Here is a 20,000-nt window from a genome sequence, read left to right as displayed (position 1 = left end):
AATCCCAAGACAACAAAAGACTCGACTGTGATCTTTTATCAGAGTAACACTTTAACTGAAACATATTACAAGGGAAAAACTGGGTGTATCTCTATGTATGTAACCCTTAATTTGTCGTGAAGCACTAGCAAGAAAGTGACTTTTAACCTTTCAGTGCATGCTTACCAACAAACAAGGGGTGGGAAGGTGAAGTGAGATAGTCGTCAAATTCAACAACAACACTAAAAGACAATAGGGACCTTAAGCAACGACTACGACAACGGCTACGAGAACGCCATAAATTTGAATATTTTGTGGGCAAAAAAAATAGCTTTGCACGCCCTGCACGTGCGTTTTACATTTTGATAGATTTTTTTTTGCCGTTCTCGTCTTGACTACGACGTGAAAGATCAAATTTGAGGTCATGTGGAGAACGAGAGAACATGACTATTTTCTCTCTAAATATCCACACTGCATTCATCAGTTTTATTCCTGGATTGTGTATTCACACTTTCCAAGCCGAGGAGAGACATGGAAAATTATTACAGTAAAAGGAAATAATATTTTTACACAACAACGTTCTCGTAGTCGCCGTCGTCCTTGCTTATTGTGAGTCATGATCCTGTTGGCGTCGATGTAAACACTGAAACCTTTAGAAAGAAGATCACGCTCGTCACAGAAATTTGATGCGAGAGTCTAAACTAAGGCGAGGAGCACCAATGGGGTTGTATTCCAATTCCAAAGCAGTAAGGGAGGTGTTTACTGCGAGGGCCTGGGAAAGTGAAATAGCACCCTCAGCACCTATGGAGTTGCCGGACAAATCCAAAGTAGTAAGGGAGGTGTTTACTGCGAGGGCCTGGGAAAGTGATGTAGCACCCTCATCACCAATGGAGTTCTCATGCAAATGAAAAGTAGTAAGGGAGGTGTTTACTGCGAGGGCCTGGGAAAGTGAAGTAGCACCCTCAGCACCAATGGAGTTGCCTGACAAATCCAAAGTAGTAAGGGAGGTGTTTACTGCGAGGGCCTGGGAAAGTGAAGTAGCACCCTCAGCACCTATGGAGTTGCGAAACAAATTCAAAGTAGTAAGGGAGGTGTTTACTGCGAGGGCCTGGGAAAGTGAAGTAGCACCCTCAGCACCTATGGAGTTCCAAGACAAATTCAAAGTAGTAAGGGAGGTGTTTACTGCGAGGGCCTGGGAAAGTGAAGTAGCACCCTCAGCACCTATGGAGTTGCCAGACAAATCCAAAGTAGTAAGGGAGGTGTTTACTGCGAGGGCCTGGGAAAGTGAAGTAGCACCCTCAGCACCTATGGAGTTGCCAAACAAATCCAAAGTAGTAAGGGAGGTGTTTACTGCGAGGGCCTGGGAAAGTGAAGTAGCACCCTCAGCACCAATGGAGTTGCCAAACAAATTCAAAGTAGTAAGGGAGGTGTTTACTGCGAGGGCCTGGGAAAGTGATGTAGCACCCTCAGCACCAATGGAGTAGCCAAACAAATTCAAAGTAGTAAGGGAGGTGTTTACTGCGAGGGCCTGGGAAAGTGAAGTAGCACCCTCAGCACCAATGGAGTTGCCAGACAAATCCAAAGTAGTAAGGGAGGTGTTTACTGCAAGGGCCTCGGAAAGGGCAGCAATTCTCGTACGTAATCTGAAGTATATTCGAATTTCCGTCAAATCAAGACTTTTGCCAAAGGTATAAGCTAACTTAGCATACAGGTTTTCGGAGCATGGTTTACATTCCCCTATGACATCTAAAGCCAACTTCAGGTACAAGTTTGCGTCATGCAGAGGTCTGCGGCCTCTCACATTTACAAGTGAGGCAACACCATTCACAATCGACACTGCCGTTTCCTCGGATTGCGACGCTATGATTCCACTCATGAACATGAAAACTTGATTTAGTTCACGAAAATATCTTTCGTCAGTCAGAACTGACTCCTTATCAATTTCTCCATCCAGGATAGAAAACGCAAGATGTAGACCAGAAAAGAATTCTTGAAAACTCTTGTGAAAAAAGCTATAACGGAAACAAGGCGTTCTCTTGCTACCGCCAGCCTGGATCGAGAGAAAGCCAAATTTAATGAACAGACTTTCCGTGAAATTCCCTTCGACGTCTTCGAAATGCCCCTCTCCTTTAAAAAGAGATTCTTGCGCCATTCTCCCTAGGGTCATCAGTTCCTTCTTGTAAACTATTAGAAGGTCTTTACCACTACTTGGTAAGTGGTTCTTCATTTCGTATCGTCTCAAAACGAAGAGAACAATCTCTACGTACAGCTGTGTTCTGTTTTTTGGTAGAATGCCGCCAAAATCTTCGAAAAGCACACAGAGCAGAAGTGTATTTAAAGGGTTTTTTGTCAGTTCTGCTAAAGGTCCGTCAATATGCTGATCATCATCGTCATCGTCATCGCCATCGCCATCATCATCGTAATCATCATCATCATCATCATCATCATCATCATCATCATCATCATCATCAACATGATCTTTTAAATGCTGATCAAAATCGTAATCATCATCATCATCATCATCATACGGATGCCACAGTACATTTATCAGCTTCTCTCCCATTTGTTCTGCGCGTCGAAAATACTTCCTTATAAAACACTCCGCATCACTTCTCGTAAATCCAACAATCTCCAACAGTGTGTCCGAGTAAGGTCTTACTTTAATTCCTGCTTCGTGACGAGAGGTAAGAACAATGTTACAACCAGGGAGCAGCTTTCTTTGAATAAGACTAAAGTACACAGCCAATTTTTGAGGGTCTGCCTCATCCAACCCATCGAGCACTAACAGGACTTTAGAAGGGTTTTCTCGCACGAACCGGAAAAACGTTTCTTTCAACTCTGGGTCAACTTCTTCCGGCAGAATTTGGTCGTCGATAGCTTGCCAGATGCTAGAATCAATTTCACGACATCTGAGGAGCAGGAGCACCTCTACTCTTGGGAAAGACTCGTCCCATTCGCGGTCTTGTTTAGTTGCCCAATCATATGCCAGCTTTTGACAGTAGGTCGTCTTTCCCATGCCGGGTTCGCCCTCAATCAGGAGAACTCGCGGATGTTGGCAATCTTCGTGTGATGCAAAAATACTTGTCATGTTGGTGATTTCTTTCGCCAGCGTTCCGCGTGTCTTTTCTTTTGGAACTATCTTAAGTCTGGTGAAAATGTTCTCTAGTTGGAAGCTGAACCCTTCATTCCAAGGAACTGGGAAAACAACCCCTTCATTCGTTTTGTAAATTTGTCTTATCGATTCTATGATATGACTCTGACATGAAGAAGTAGCTGCAAAACAAACAAACACCCAGAAATAGGGTCAATTTAGAGGTCGACTGATTAAAAGTTATTCGCTTCTTCTACGTTTCTTTTATTTATGTTTTTGTTTTTACATCAGTGAGAGACGATTTCTACTTTTAAAGCCAAAATCCATCTTTTGCCTATCATTCTACCTATTTCCTAGCTAATCCGATTTTTGATATTGTTAATGAATTTAGAGGTTTCACTGGTTTGCAAGCCCTCTTGGCTGAATTTTTTTTATGTATCGCCGCTTTTAAAGTCATTTCTGCTACGCAAACGAGAACAGTTTCTAAATGTATGTGCTGTTTTATCCACGTAAAGAAAACGTTTGTTTTCATACGAAAAATTACCACAAAATGTTTTCTCTTGGCGTGGATGAGTCTTTGGCTTCCGTATCACAATGCTTAGTGGTAAGAACTAAAACTAACCCGAGTTGACATAAAATTAACACAATATTGTAGCAATAATAATACATTTAAATTGAAATGGAGTGACGATTATAGTAAAGTAATAAATCCATTTTAAAACCACGCGGGGCTGAATAAAATTTGAAAGCACGAGTTCGACGTCATTAGCGGAAAACGGCATATATTAGACTTATTAAAAGGGTGTATAAAAAGCCCATTTGTTGTAAACACATTTTTTTTTAGTGCGATGTTATGGGCATCCTGAATTTTACGAGTGAATGATTTTTTTTTCTCGCGTCTATTTCCAACATGGTCAAATTCTCGTAAGGTCATATATACCTTCCGTTCGAGGAGAAGCCACAGAAGAAGATGGAAAGCTCTCCCTTGTGAATAGGATCTGAGTTTGTTCCTTGACAGAAACATCTGTAAAAATCACATACAACAAACCAGACATGACTTTACAGTAAGTTGGCATTCGAATAAATGATAAACGGCATACACAATACGAGCTTATTTGAATCGTAATCTCATTAGTTCTTGCTCAACAACTCTTATCGGCAGCGAGCCATTTGATTGACCCTTTTAGGAATTCTTCTAGCTGGACAGTATGCACCTAAACTATCCACTGTTCGCATCTCACACGATACATAGAACGAACGTGTCTACAATCAGACAAAACCGTTGAGAAGGTCAGCACTTTTCACGTCTTCAGTGCTTCTCTCCCCTCCCCCCTATTCAATGTTGTGCAAAACGGAATGGTTTTAGTGGGAAATTGTTGTGTTACCCTCCAACATTAAATAGGGGGGAGGGGGGCTATAGGGGGGAGGGGGGCTATATAAGAGAAGGTGAAACTATTTCTTTTGCGCTTTAACAGAAGCGGGTCGAAGTACAGCTTTGGTGCGGTTCATTTTCATAACTTTCCCAACTACTTTTGTCTATGATTGTCGGATTGTCTGGGTGTGGTCTTAAATTGGAAATACGACTTTTTTGTTAGCGTTTACAGTTCCTTTGAAAAACAAATACAGTAAGCGCTTGCTTTAACATTTAAATGTTTTTTGCCATGTCATCATGAATTTTAGGCGTTTATCTGGTTAAGGTTACTGTAGACCTTCAGGAGTGTCTTTCGGAAAATCTTTCCTACGCGCGTCGGTTGTAATAAAACCTTTACAAAGTATATATCACTATAAAGCTAATAAAATGTAAAATCTGGAGAAATGATTATTCTTAATATTTGTTCTAATGGTAAGCACGCGCGAGCCCTTATATGCGAAACTGACGATGCTTGCTAAACTGAATAGCGCTTCGCACTAATGGCGTCATGACATTATAGACCCCCAAGTGACTCAGACAAACAAAGTTCAGTCTGTAAGGACTCTGTAAGAGTCACAAGAGAAATGAGGCATGATTTTCGGTTTTACGCGACGTCGACCGTGTTCTTGGCTCAATTCTCGAGAGAGAACCAGAACACTACACAATTGAGCAGCTACAACGGTGTTTAACGAGAAACAGCGTTACGGGATTTTTTTTTCCTTTTTTTGTTTGTTTTTTGCTGTTGTTGTTGTTGTTGCCTTTGTTGTTGTTAACACGACCGAACCTTTTTTCTTTTTCAAAAGCAACGAGTTAAAATAAATATCCCTTTTCACTGCGAACTTTGTAGGCTTTAGATAACTTATAAACCACTTTAGGAAGCCAGAAAGAAAACGTGAATTTAGTTTCAAAAAGTTCAATAACGAAGGTTTTGTTGTCCTTGTTTCGTCAAAGTTATTTTCAATGGGTGTGCAAGCTCTGGTTAGTTCTTTAAAAGAGAATTTCCATCAAGGTTCAATTTGAAGGTAAGTTTTGTTCCATGTTATAGTAACTAACTCAATTCAGCCTAAAAACAGTAGAAAACTCAACATGAGGTCTCAGGGAATATGTTTGTGCCAATTCCCTTTAGTCTTAGAAAACCTGCATGCAGACATTTTTATTGTGCCTCGTCACGCAATCGCCGCGCGTGACGAACCTCAAAAGACCTTTAAGAATGTCTGTGTAGCAGGCTACGATTGTTTCTTCAGCGAACAATTTAGAACTTCTGTTGCTGTAACGAAACTGACTTATATCTACTGGTCTCCTGACCTCCTACTCTGCTCCTACACAGACATTCTTAAGCCCGTCTTACCATCGTTCCGCCGCTTCACGAGCCTAAGAATAGGCGAAGAATGTCTCGGTGGGAGCCACTGGCCAGCGTGAGTCTTTTTGACTTTTAGTTTTCGCTTCAAAGCAATATTTATTTCAAAGCTGAAAAGTGTTCATACCACCCTTAATATTTCAACTGACGTCAAAGTGTAATTTAACTCTTGACTATTTCAAGGTTTGAGAAAAGCTACAACACAGAATAGAGGAATGAGGAGCTAAATCCTACAGTACGTCGGATCTTTTGGTTCTATCGGATCTATTTTTTTTTAATGTAAACAAGCGATGACTGTTAAACCCAGCGGGTAGCGAGTTTACTTTGACGATACTGTGTTTGACAGCAGGTAACGAAAGACCGGACAACGTGACAAAAGCGCCAAGATATTTGGGGGTTTAGCGTTGTGTGACAGACATCCCAAGAAATCAGAAGGGGACTAAGATAAAATCCAACAAATAATAATTGACTAGGTCAAATTAGGGTCCTCCATTCCGTGTGGTTAAAAGAACATTTTACGTATAAATACTTGATATATATTTTGTCTTCTTTTTCTCTCATAACAAGAACCAGCGCGGGCCACGTCTTTACTTACCTTTTTATGTTTTTTAACGGTCTTTTTGGTTTTAAAATAATTAACCACAGTGTCGGAAAAAAAAAGGAAAAAAAAAAAATTCCGTTACGCAGTTTCTCCCGTTACGCGTTTTACTAACAACCACTTTTGTCTATGATTGTAGGTTTCGTTGTTTGGCTGCACAAGCAGTATCTACATCAACAATTGCCAGAAAATCTTCATTGAAAGAGCTGTTCAGTCAGTTAAATTTAGAATCAGATTAAAACTTGCTTCGGTTTACATGACTGTACCTGCATGTTCCTTAAACTCTTTCTCTTCTTCTGTTGATTTCTTTTCTGAAACGCCATGATGGGTGAAAAAGATATCTGTAAATATTTGAAAGCAAAAAATTGAAACACCTGCAATTTTGGACAAAACTTTCGGAAAAAATTCTGGCGTGAAAATCCTTGCACATGCACTCTCAATTTGTCCCCACTCTACCGCATACCAATGTTGATAATGTGGTGAAAAATACCGTGCAAGCCTTTGACGGTTTCGTAACCAACATTGGATTAGGGGAGGGGGGCAAGTATGGAGAAGTTAATCTTTTATCACACAGACAAATGAGGGAATGACCATTTTTCCCAACGAGTTATCCAAGACTGTGGGTGGGAGGAAGAATTCAGTTTTTGCCTTAAAAACAGAAGGTCACAGGAAAGATTCAGATGCTCACTAGAAATAATCCAAAGAGATATACTAAGGTCGATAATTACATTTTTGATATTGGAAAGGTTTTCATAATTGAAATTCAGGGAATGGTCATGGTGGCCCACAAATCCATCAGTGGTTATCATCAGTGTCTTCAAGTGTACCTGAACGCATAGGCATATGACGACACAAGGGCCAAATAAAGGAAGCGCTGTCACTTTGATGAAACTAATTCCCCGGGAATTGAAACTCTACTTTTTTTAGGCAAACACAACGCAGCATCAGTGTCTTCAAGTGTACAGAGCTGAAAGGCATATAACGTCACAAAGACCAAATAAGGGTGACATTGATGTCTAGAAACTAGTCCCCCCGAGAATTGAACTCTTCCTATTCTACTGGAACACAACGGATCATCTTTTTTCCGGTCAGAGAAACCAAGGAACCTTTTCACGTGAGTACACGCTCATTTTACGCGAATTGTTCTTCCAGCCAGAGTTTTGACGAGTTTACCTTTTCGGTCCTCACGGGATTTTCTCTTTGATTTGCCTTGAGCTTCTGATGGCATCTGAGCCTCGCAGGGAGCATCTGCTGAAATAAATTAAAGTGAACAACATATGAATCGCTCACAAATAAAAAAAAGGTAATATTACACTTTCAGTTTGAGCTCACTACCAAGATATGATACTGACTTCCAGAGTATTTAGCCGGTTTTCTACTCAGCGTTGTAAGGGTTCCGTCTTAGTGAATTACTTTTTAGCTGTCTTTTTCATGAAATTTTGAGTTAATGAAGCTGCCCTTCGCAGCTGCTGATGTCTATATGATCGAAAAGCAGTTAACCAACTTTCTAGATTTAGATTTGAAACGATGTTTATACAAAGGGTTTGAAATACATGTACATTGGTAATTCATACCATTAAATGAGTTGACCATCTTTTTAACAAGATCTTTGCACTGCTCAGACCAGCTATATTTCGTTCCATAGGAGTCACGCAACACCTTAGCCTCATCAAGCCTTGTCTGCCTGTTTTTGTTCCATATGTCCTTGATAGCTGCTTTCCACACATTGGGATCCTCAGAGTCAATGACGAATGAGGAACCAAATGGTACATTGCCTAGGGCTTCTCCAAAGCCGGAGTTCTTGCTGACGATCACAGGTAGCCCAGCTGACAGAGCCTCCAGTCCTGTTAAACCAAACCCTTCTGTTCTAGAAGGCATGAGTACAAGATCCACCGTACTGAATAATCCTTTCAAGCTTTCTCGGCTCTCGATGTAGCCTTTCACCCTGAGGCGTAGTTTGGGAATACCACATTCCAGCAATCGATTTGCGATCTCTTCACGTTTTCCATCGGGTGCTCCGACGACAACAAGACGAGTGTCATGTAATGCCGCAACAGATCTTGCTGCAATGTCAAACCCTTTTAACTCAAAATCTTCAGCATCTCCCCGACCAAACACCAGGACACTGTACTGTTTTCTTTCCTCGCGAACTTGCTGAACACTGACAAATTCATCAAAAATTCCAGGTGTGAAGTCCATAACATCTTGATCTTTTTGACAACTGCGGAGGTAGTTGCAAAAAGCCTCTGCCAGCTTGGGTCCGACTCCTACGACGAAATTAGCCATCTTGCACAGCTCTACTTCAACATTGTGCTTTTCTTCGCCCCTTGAGATTGGATTATCGTAACATTTGAACATACCAAGTTCTTCTGGGTCAGTGTGTATCATTTGTATCCACTTGCATTTGCGAGAGTTGCGGATAACTTGTGCTTGGTGACCAAGTTTCACTCCATGACCAAAAATGACGTCTATTCGCAAATCCTCTGGTGGAAAGCTGAGCCATTCCAGTTCTTCATAACCTGGAAGTCGTGTTGCCTCAATAATCTTTATCCCATGGCTGAGAGCTACTTTCTTATGCTCCTCAGAGCATTTCGGTAAAAAGTATGTGATTTCTACTTCTGGGAATTTGGCCAGCTGTATGGCCAACTCTCTGTTGATTGTGGAAAGTCCGCCTTTACTGGATCCCCACTCAGACGCCAAAATGGTGACTTGAACTTTTTTGGGGCCATGTTCTTGAGATTGCTGCCATGAGCCTGACGCCATAGTTAAGTGTGGTGATAACGCTGCTGCATTGATTGGATGAACCTTGAGCCAGAGCTATTCCGTGTCCCTAACACACACAAGAAAGGAAATTACCAGACACATTCATTATGGAAAAGCAAAACAATTGTCAAATACTTGCGGCTAGTCTGACGCGGCGTTTCGTCTCGCCCAAGAGACTCTTCAGAGACCTCCAGAGTGAGCCCTTTGCAGGATAGTGATCACATGTTACAAAAACCGCCATACTGGAACGCAAATTGCGCACTGGGACATCTAAAACAAAGCTAGTTAATCTAAATTTTCTTTGTTTTAGATGTCCCAGTAGGCAATTTGCGTTCCAGTATGGCGGTTTTTGTACCATGTGATCACTATCCTGCCAAGGGCCCATTCATAGGCAAACTCGTTAAGCATCACGCCCAAAGTCCCGTTCGCAAATTCTTAATGTTGACAGTCTGGCCTTCTATCGCAGAAGGATTCCTAACCGTACGATCACGAGTTAAATTTACACAAACTGAGCAAATGTAAGCGCTTTCCGAGCCAATGACCCTACACGCTGGTGCTTATCCCCGGTTTCCGTAGCATTAAGCGACTTGGAGTATTTTTAACCCCCCACCCCCCCCCCCCCCTCCTGGATAGGATGCTAGTCCATCGCAGGGTTACCCCAGCATTTCGCCGGTGCCCATTTATACACCTGGATGGAGAGTGGCACCGTGGGAGTAAAGTGTCTTGCCCAAGAACACAACACAATGTCCCTGGCCAGGACCCGAACCCGGACCACTCGCTTTGGAGTCAGGGCACACTAACCACGAGGCCACCGCGCCTCCCACAAACTGAGCAAAACAATTGTTAAACACTTGTGAAATGTCGTGGCTAGTCTTACGCGGCGTCTCGTCTTGGCCCAGAGAATCCTGAAGGTCTGTGAAGAGTCTCTTCGTCGAGACGAAACGCCGGGTCAAACTAGCCAGGAACATTTATTATGGTGGGCAAAAATGCGATTCAGTAAAAGAAGGGAGTTGAGAATGTCGAGAAAGGCCCAGGGAAACTTGGCAGTTTCTTCGTAACTGGGGAACAAGTGGTTTTACTTAACTGCGCAAAGGCTAATTAAATTAAAAAGGTGTGTGTCTTTTTAGTGCTTTCCGCCCAATAAAAACTAAACTACATGTACTTCATACATGGGCAACCTACGTTAAACTAACTCATACTTGTGTAAGATAATGTGGGCAATTAGGAGAAGGAGATGCTAACTAATTCTTGAAAGCCATTATCGCGTAGGGTTGGTTGTTTTGTAGGGGAGATCTCCAAGAGAATACATAAACGGTATTTCAATGCCTCTACCATTTATAAACTTTTAGAAGGGAGCATGTCCACAAACCAGGCAGCCTAAAACCGGCCCCTAGAATTGTGTTTTCCTCTCTAAATACGTGAACTGTGTTCTCAAGGTGGCTCAATCCAGCAAATAATATTTCAAGAGAATGCCAGTCTTATGTGAAGGATTCACTTTACAACACTTTTTTACGCAACGGCAATGTTATGGTATTACATGAGACACCAAATTTTCATAACAAGATGCGCCATCATTATTGCAACATATAATACGTCAACATAGTAACAGGAGTCATCTAAAATCTCTATACAAATAGTTTCAATTTAGCCTGCTAATTTAATGGGGGCCACCAAGTTCACTTGTGAGATACAAGCATTCAAAGACAAAACGTAGGCAAGTTTTATATGTATCTCCTAATGCAATGGTCACCTGTGATGTCACAACACTGGGAACATTTGTTAAGCAATTACTGTTGTTCACATGGTACCATAACATGGCTGCTTGGTGACACAGTGTTATAGAGCTGATTCTATCCTACCAATCATGTACAGGTACATTTTATTCAAGGTGTTGAAACTGGTTTGAGCCTCCTTAACGCAGCCATGTTTTCTAAACACTACAGCTGCCCCCGCTGTTAAGTATACGCAGTATTCAATGTGTCCAGGGCTCATGTAGATGAGCAACTGATGTTGAAGCGGGAGAGAACAAGTCAGTACCGAATATGAAAAGGGCGTTATAAGTTGACCGTTTGATCACGGCGGACAAGATGGTATACCTGTGGATACAGAAACTAAAGGAAACGCAATGTCAATTCTTTTCCGCAATGTGGTAACGTGGATAACCACTGATGTTGCACGCTTTAATGTCAATGCTTTATTGAGATGTATTTGATCTGGATTCTATAATACCAGTTATAGGATTAAATGACCAAATGAATAGTACGAAACAGGAAGTGTTAAGATCTGATCGGATGAAGGAACTGAAACGGTGTCACGGTATTATTAATGATAGGTACATCGAGTGAAAATTTTCTGTAGAAAACTCTTCTGGTTCGGAAATGTTGAGAGTATCCCCAACGATGCACTACCCATGACATGGTTTTGCACGACTTTCCTATATTGCGATAATTTATTCGAAAGTTTACTAACACTTTGAAAGAACTGAAACTGACCGTCTCAAAAATCCAGCAAAAATATGACAATAACTTGGGGCCTTTTTCTTCAAACCAAAGTCGTGTTCAAGATTGGTTCTTTCCAAACAACAACCTCTTCAGGACTACACACGAGCCTTTAACATGTTAACGTAGGGAACAACACCGATCGTTTGCCTTGGAAATACTTTAAGAATCGTCAGTCGTTTTCTAACAACACTTGCTGTTTGTAGACTAAGTCTTCCAATCTCTCAACAGTGATTTGTGTCTGACAAATCTTTTCCCGCAAAAACCTTCGTGCGCGCTTGCGCAATGTTCGTCAATCGAGAAATTGTTTCCGAAATGAAATCGTCCGGCGACTCTTAATCAAACCAAAGGATTATTCTTGTCGTGAGACGATTTAGTCAGTTTACTACCCCTTTGTGAAAAAACGGACTTAAGAAGAAGCTTTCTCTTACTTTTCGAATAGCTGCTCCAACGCCTGATTGCACGGCATGTGACGTGTGACACTCCGTGACCGATGGTAAGATATGATCAACAATACTAATGAAGATTTCCGATTACCGATACATCTTTGATTGTGACGTTACTTTCCCATGTATCACGCTCTCGGCAAGACTTACTTGCGGACATTTGGTGTGAAAACGTCATCGTTACCCATTTATTCCGTGTGCGCTTAGCTCTGGCAAATCGAGATTTTTTCTGGCATACCAGATATGTAATACTATATCACTGTAACTCTATATACGCGCAAGCTACAAAGATGCCTCCTCGGGATCCAGGCGGGGGCAACTATATTTCTGTAACTCTAAATACATGTCCGCGCAAGCTACAATAATGCCTCCTCGGGTCTGGGCAAAATCCCTGTGCGGGCAATAACTCACTAATTAGCAACATCAAAGGAATCTTCAAAATATGTGAAAGCAATGATTTTGTTACAACAAGTAAATTGGCAGTGTTGAAGGGTTAATATATAACTTTCAGAAACCCTTAATTTCGGATGTCTCGAAAACTAAGACCCTAAGACCCCAGAAACACGAAAAAAGTAACCCGAAACCCTCAATTTGGCGAACAATAGGCCTAAAGTTGGCTTTTTGAGTTACCTCGAGCGAAGGTCAAATCCTTCGTTCGCTACAACCTGTTTCAAAGGGAAAGCTGGGTGATCCACCATATTTTACTGAGTAACCACGCTCCACGTGTGACCGGACATCTTCATTTCACGTCGGATGTATATATTGGCCCTGTGACACTCTAGACCTAAAAACCAACTTTAGGCCTAGGATTAGCCAAACTGAGGGGTTTGGGTTACTTTTTTTCAAGTTTTCGGGGTGCTAGGGTCTTAGGGTCTTCGTTTTCGAGACATTCCTTGATCTCAGCATCTTGTACTGAAACGCATTTGTTTCTTTTCAGACTCAATTCCATGGATTGCGCAATTCAAACTTACTGGAATTCCAAGTAGCGTGTTTCCACCGTGCCCTTCTGAGACAATGCACAATGCTTTCAGTTTATCTTAGCGCAGTTATGGATCCTTCAACATAAGAAAATTGATTGATCATTAGCCACCTATCATCTGAGAAAATTTTACTTGATTCCTTTCAAATGCAGTTAGCACAACAGAAGTCACAAGTAGAAACTGCTCTTTTTTACATTAATTTGCTTTATCAACAAAAACAAAAAAAACAACCCAAACAAACCAAAAAAACAAAAAACAAAAAAACTTGAGGGTTTAATTTAAATTAACACAGTTTCCTAATTTCCTACTGGCATTTGACCCAGTATTAACACATCAAGCTGCCGTTTTGATGAATAGGCCACTTTTAATTAATACAATCATAGATTGATGCATTAGAATTCATAGACATTCACTGATAGTTATATCACACATTTGTACAAACGGTATGAATTATAGCGAAGCACAGTATTAGAGAACCACTTATCTAGGATTTGAATTGTTTGACCGGTGCACCAGGGGTATGAATTTTTAATTAAACAAACTGTGGTGCTGCATTGGTTGCAGAGTGAAACTGGAATGCGTTAAAAGCTGCCATCTTTTAGGGCCCACAGAAAGATTTTTCGCGCGTTGCTAAGGAAGTGAAATGTTACTTCCGGTAACTGACGTCATCATATCATGAGCTAACAAGAAAACCCACTCACAAGCAAAAGTGACCGCACAAACTGTTGTTTCCATCGAAGTTTTTTCCTCGTCCTTCCTCGCTCTCGTTCTAAGATCAACTGCGCATGCGTAAACGAACTGACTTCCGGTTTGAGAAAAAAGCTAAATTTCCGGCGGTTTTAAATTGAATTAAATTTGTTTTTTACATGGCACGTTTCACTCCCAAAAACAGAATATAGCTAAGCATTGATTTTTTAAAATCATCTTTTTTGAAAAAGTTGTGGGTATTTCAGTATCGTTTATATCTTTAAAAAGAACATTTTTGAAAATAAAAATAAAGCCATACTTGGCTGGATGCAAAAACGAATACAAATTATCAAACCATCGATTAAATGCACAAATTGCGTAGCACGGAGGAAAATTTAGAGTTTTCTCTTATTGATCACGTGACCATGGGCGTGGTATGATGACGTCATATTTAGGGTCATTGGCTTACAAAAGTTGGAAACTGACTAAAATAATGCCAAATTCTCTCAAATTACTGAACCATTACATCTTAAGCAAAGCACCCCAAAAAATACGTTAGTGGGCCCTTAAGCAGCAAATACAGTAACTTGGCATAAATAAATTACGGTAATTTGCTCTTTACCAACTCATTTGATAATTTTGTTCAACAAAAGGCATTCCATTCTAGATATTCTCATAGACACTAAAGATGCACATTGCGAACAAAATAGTTTTAATAATTATATGCAAAAGCTCGTTTCTATAACGATTAATGTGCTTAATATGACCTCAACGCACTTTATTTATTCTACAAAATAGTCCCAATTATATCGTGTTGTTTTTATAACCTTTTGATTGAAATTTCACTTGTTTATTGGCTTTGGAAACAGGAAACGTGGTCATACTTTGATCAATAACCGAGCAATGAGGGGGAATAGGTTCGATACAGATAGAAATGAATTTGTGATGTCAACCCGGTATCGAACCAATTCCCCTTCATTGCAGACTTATGGATCAAACTGTGACCACTTTTCAAATGTAACTGACATTACAGTAACTATGAATTTTTGTTAGATACTTGAAGGAGAGGGATATGAAAAGCACAGATCATGATTGCATTCCCAAGACAAAAACAGCTTTTTGAGAGCTGTGTGGTATACAGCAATTTACGTGTTCAGGCCAATTCAATAACAAAGTTACACGCGTAGTTTACAAGTTAAACCCTTGTTTTTTTGCATGTGCACACAAGAAATGAGTTCAATAAACATCGTTATAAGTAGTTTTTACAAGACTCCGACTTGTAATTACAGGTGTAGCGCTATACCTCAATCTCGTCCCCAGGGTCCGCTTTTCTTTTGATCAGCACCTAAAACACGAAACAGACATTTTAGCCTTACACAACATAAAAGAAACTGGAGAAATGATTATTGGCTTCCTGTAAGAGCGAGTGAAGTTGAAACTTCTGACGCTTTCGGCATTAGTGCATTCTCAGTGTTTCAGCGTGCATTCCATCGTGCAAGCAACAGGGTCGACAAATTTTTGTAGAAACGACACCAATGTCCTGACTTCTACTACAATTTTATGTTTCCGTAACTTATAATGGCTTCGACAAGACCTTCTTCCACGGATGTCTCCCCAAAGTGACTGATGTAATGTTTTCCCACGATACTTTTGCAACAGCATCAGTAATCAGTTTTTAGCAGCGAGGGAAAATTCCTGTGCGGTATAAGACATAATTCAAACCCCGTCCTTTTATTATTTTGTGATTTATATATTTCTGGCACTGTTTCTGAGGTGGGAAAACAAACAGCACTGAAACTAGTTTTAGATGTCGAATCTCCCTCCCAATCCCGTGGTTTCCGAATCACTAACCGACTTCGTGTCGGACTGCCACTGTTATGCAAGCGACCAATCACAAAAATAGTTCAAGTACATTATCCCAGAGTCTCTCCGGGTGCTCATCCGCCGATCAAAAAGCCCGAGGATTCTGGGTACGAGATTGGGTGAAGTCTTGAGTGTTACACCTGCTTCAAAACTTAATGACAGCCCTTATTATTGTGTTCAAAGCAGTCACGATGTACGGAAATGGGTTTGATCAAACAACCTCTTAGTTTCAGACATTAAATGCAGCTCAGACACCTTTTCACGTCACTTAAAAGTGTAATGCTAAACTGACATATCAACTTGTTTATTGAGTTCGGTTTTCAACCGCTCAATATGGAAGCTCTCCTTGATTTTGAGTTGATAGAAAGAAGTAGCATTATCAATAATTTTGAAGCATGAAACATCACAATTATCGTGACAATTTTTAGAAAAACTAAGATGCTTGAAAATATGAGAATTTTTGTCCCGGAAAAGGTGCTCATTTACACGTGTGTAGAAGTGCTTGTTTGTTGGTTGGTTTTTGTATACAACACGTGATTTGAGAGAATCCGGAATGAAATCCTTTGGACTAAAAATGTTGCACAGTTTGAATGGAGAGAAAATTACTTTAACATTTAAATTCTTGCAATACTTGTTGACATTAGATGAAATTTTCTTTCTGGTATAAGATCAATAGAAACCGATATAAGGTAGTTTGTAAAAATGGCAGTTGGATACTTCATGTTTAGGGGCTTTAATAATTCTTGTCACATCAGTGACACACTCGGCTATCGCCTCGTGTGCCACTTTTTTGTTCTTACCACATTTTGACTTCATCTTTGATCTATTACTGAACAGACGCACGGCAACATGGAATCTATTTGTTAAATATATATACGAATCTTGTAAAATTTTAATGTTACACTCACTATCGCTGAAGACGATGTTTGAAACATCGAAACAGGTTCCGTAAATTCAAAAGTGTGGTTGTTTTGTATATTTTTTTTAATATTAGTAACACTTGTTCTATCCAGACCGTTTGGACAAATTAAATAACAATTATAACTTTTAGTCAATTTCGTGCAGTGAGCCAGTCAGTAAAATTAAAATTTGGCAAAAGTGAGACAGTTCCAATGGACCTAATCGGCTAACTCGATGTTGTACCCAATTCAAATCTCATGGGATTAACTTTTTAGAAAGATTCTTTGTGTATTGTATTTGCATGATCACGTAGCATTCATATTTATATTAGATGCAAAATTCCTGGAACAAAACGTTTTATTCCCAAAGGGTTTCAATAGACCATTTCCGAGTTTAAGTATGCCTCCTCTTCAAAGCGAGTCTAAGTGCGAAGCTTTTCTATGAAAATTAGTTTTCATTCATATGGAAGGTTACGATGGTCCACGAGGGCCACAGTCCAGTTTTAATTTTCAGTCTAGTTTTAATTTTTCACAGTCCAGTTTTAATTTTTCACACTCCATTTTTAATTTTGCACAGTCCAGTTTTAATTTTTCATAGTCCAGTTTTAATTTTATTCACAGTCCAGTGTTAATTTTGTGAGTCGTCACCAGTTCTTTCACAGGTCACAGGTCACAGGTCATTGCTTTACCAATACAGAAAGTATCCTACGCACTTCACTTCACATTACACTCCAATCAGTTACATGTAAGTCTCTTGCCTCGAGTTTAGCTTCGTCTAAATTACATTTAACCAAATTTAATAAAGTACAGCACAAGGAAAATTAATTATATTACATGTATAAAAACAAGAAAAATGACAGATCATGAAAGATCAGAATAATGTTTCAATTAAAATGAAGAAAAAGAGAAATCTGCATTGGGAAAAGTCTAAAGTCTTGAGCACAAGAGAAAACAATGGCAAAGTAATCTCTTATAACCCCATGACCCAATTTTCTTAGCAAAATTTCCTCCCTTGAAGGACCACATCATCTCCTTTGGTTGTCAATGTATTAGGACCATACAGTACATGTGAATGTTAAAGCTCAGCAATTTGTACATTCCTATATTTGCTGTCACTTGTTCACACTGTAGTTCTTTTTGGTTATTAAAGAAATTTATATTGTGAAGATGATTTAAAGATAAAGATTAAATTTATTAGTATACTATACTTGAATGGCAAATCTGAATTTGAAAAACTCAAGCTTGAACTAAGTTAATTTAAGTATTGTTAACAATAAAATTATTAAAATGAGTAAAAATTTGGAGTCTACATACAATCTACAAGATGAGTAGCACAATCATGATGTACATTTGGGAAACCAGTATCTTGAACGAACACTTCAGGCCATATCTCCGCTCGTAAAAAGTGCTAGCCACTCACATTTCGCAGATATGCTTCTTACATATTAAGTAACATTTACTGTGTAGATTAGCGAAATCGGTCGCTTAAGTTTAGAATAAACGGATTCGGTTGTCCACTTTGGGGACAAAAAATGGCGCGTCACGCGTAACACACAAACTAGTAAGACAAGCACAACAAGGTTCTTCAGACGGCTTGTACTTTATTCCTCACAACGAAATCGACAACATATTTCACATACACAATGTTGCAACCAGTAAATAAAAAAATTGTGGTTAATTTCTCACCAATGACTGAGAAAAGAGGGCGAAAAGCAAAACAGTCTTGAGTGTCACTCTCCTAAAATCTTCAGTGCTGTTTTGCAATTTGCGTCTGTAACCCACGGATGTTTTGTGGTTAGGCAGAATAAAATATGGTTCGAGAATGCTCATTTGTGGTAGTTGCTTTAGAGAAAGTTTTACCGAAAATTTCTCAGCACACGAGAAGCCAGAGCATTTTTTCTCAGTCTGAAACACTTTGTCCGCCATTACAATTTGCCTTAGGACCAAAGCACAGCTTCGCAAAATGTCCTCTGTATCTTGCTTGTCCGAGCTCACATTACAAAACCCAAAGAAAAACAGAATGCTCATCTCATGTACAAATTACACGCCAAAGCTCAGAAAGAAAGAATTCAAATTGTGAAAGAACGAGACCTCTTTGTGAGTCTGAAACACTTCTTGATGTTCAGAGGTTGACAAAGCGAATTTAGAGCGTGAAAGAACCAAAAGTTTCCCCTTGCAGATCTGCCATTACGTTTCGAAACGTTCCCTCAGAGCAAGCTTTGCTACCAGGCCTTGCCTTGTTTTTATCAGTTAAACCGGTTTTTTCCGGACTTTAGCCCATTTTGCCCTTTTTTTTGCAATCCATGTGGAAAATTTCGTGGAAATTTCTCAATTGCGAATCAAGCGAAGTATATAATCAACTCTGAAATTAACATTTCTGTTATGTCAAAAGTTAAAAATGAGAATATTTCGAGTTATTTAACAAAATTTTTTAGGGTAATCTAGGTAAAATGAAGAAATTATCATGCCTGCAAGGGGTCATGGGTAAATTTAAAATTGCTTATTTTTGATCCATCAGTACAAAAAAATTTCATTTTACATTAAGATATCAGCTTAAGAGGCTATTTGATTTTGTCAGGTTCCTTTTCATCCAATTTTATGACAGCATGAAAAATTTTGTAAAATTTCACTATGTTACACAAATGTACATCATGATTGTGCTACTCATCACAATCAATTATGCACAAGAAAGCATAAGTTGTCAGGGCTGTCGTTAAGTTTTGAAGTAGGTGTAACAATCAAGATTTCACCCATAACATGTAAATACATGGCCAAAGGCCATGTAAAGAAAGGGTCAAAGGGCCTGAGCCCCTAGGAGGGTCTAGAGATATGATCCCCCAGATAATTATCAAAATTAGACCCCCTCCCCCCTGAATTTTCCTGCACTCTAAACTGCAACTGCACCTAAAAGATTAAAGGGATCTTAAAAAAATTACTGCTCAAAAAGGCCTACCTCCTCCTTTAATCTGGGCTTCTGAAAGGATGCAGAAAAAGAAATAAAGATTATGCCTAAACTTTTGCTCATATTTAATATGCATTTGATAAACATGCTTTGATTATGCAGAAATTACATCGGATTATGCGGAAATTTAAACAATTCATAAAACTAATAATTAGACCCATCCAATGTACATGTATTTACATGCTTAATAATATGGCAAATCAGACATGAAGTTGTGACCAATAAGTCGCATTTGCGACTGGTATTTTTTCCCATTGCACTTAAAGTACCTTGGAGGAATCACCAATTACCGTTGAAATAAAAGGGTTAGCAGTTGGCATTTTGCCATAACTTTTGCTAAGATAAAGCAATTAAAAAAAATTACTTTTTTTCTTTTCATGAATTTTGTTTGAATTTGAAAATATGGAGCAAAGTTGTAATGTGGTTAGACCATGATCCATTCCCTCGATCTCTCACCATTTTAAGC

The 20,000-nt window shown here is 39.6% G+C and overlaps 1 protein-coding gene across 2 annotated transcripts in view; it reads right to left on the bottom strand.

The window, feature by feature from the left end:
* LOC138051582 (nucleotide-binding oligomerization domain-containing protein 2-like) overlaps positions 1-20,000 on the bottom strand; it is a 30,410-nt gene that overhangs the window by 1,146 nt on the left and 9,264 nt on the right. For both annotated transcript variants that reach the window (XM_068897815.1, XM_068897816.1), the window contains exons 4-11: positions 19,526-19,546; positions 15,114-15,155; positions 13,115-13,198; positions 8,011-9,266; positions 7,610-7,687; positions 6,703-6,777; positions 4,011-4,094; positions 1-3,252 (exon numbers count right to left, since the gene is read on the bottom strand). The exon at positions 1-3,252 is cut by the window's left edge and continues 1,146 nt beyond it. In XM_068897815.1, the coding sequence (XP_068753916.1) occupies positions 653-3,252; positions 4,011-4,094; positions 6,703-6,777; positions 7,610-7,687; positions 8,011-9,199 (4,026 nt within the window). In that variant the 5' untranslated portion in view covers positions 9,200-9,266; positions 13,115-13,198; positions 15,114-15,155; positions 19,526-19,546 and the 3' untranslated portion in view covers positions 1-652. The remainder of the gene's footprint in view (positions 3,253-4,010; positions 4,095-6,702; positions 6,778-7,609; positions 7,688-8,010; positions 9,267-13,114; positions 13,199-15,113; positions 15,156-19,525; positions 19,547-20,000) is intronic.

Source organism: Montipora capricornis, chromosome 6, assembly GCF_036669925.1.
Source record: "Montipora capricornis isolate CH-2021 chromosome 6, ASM3666992v2, whole genome shotgun sequence".
NCBI lineage: Eukaryota > Metazoa > Cnidaria > Anthozoa > Scleractinia > Acroporidae > Montipora > Montipora capricornis.
Note: the sequence above shows the minus strand (reverse complement) of the source record. Positions and strands in the feature narration are given on the sequence as shown.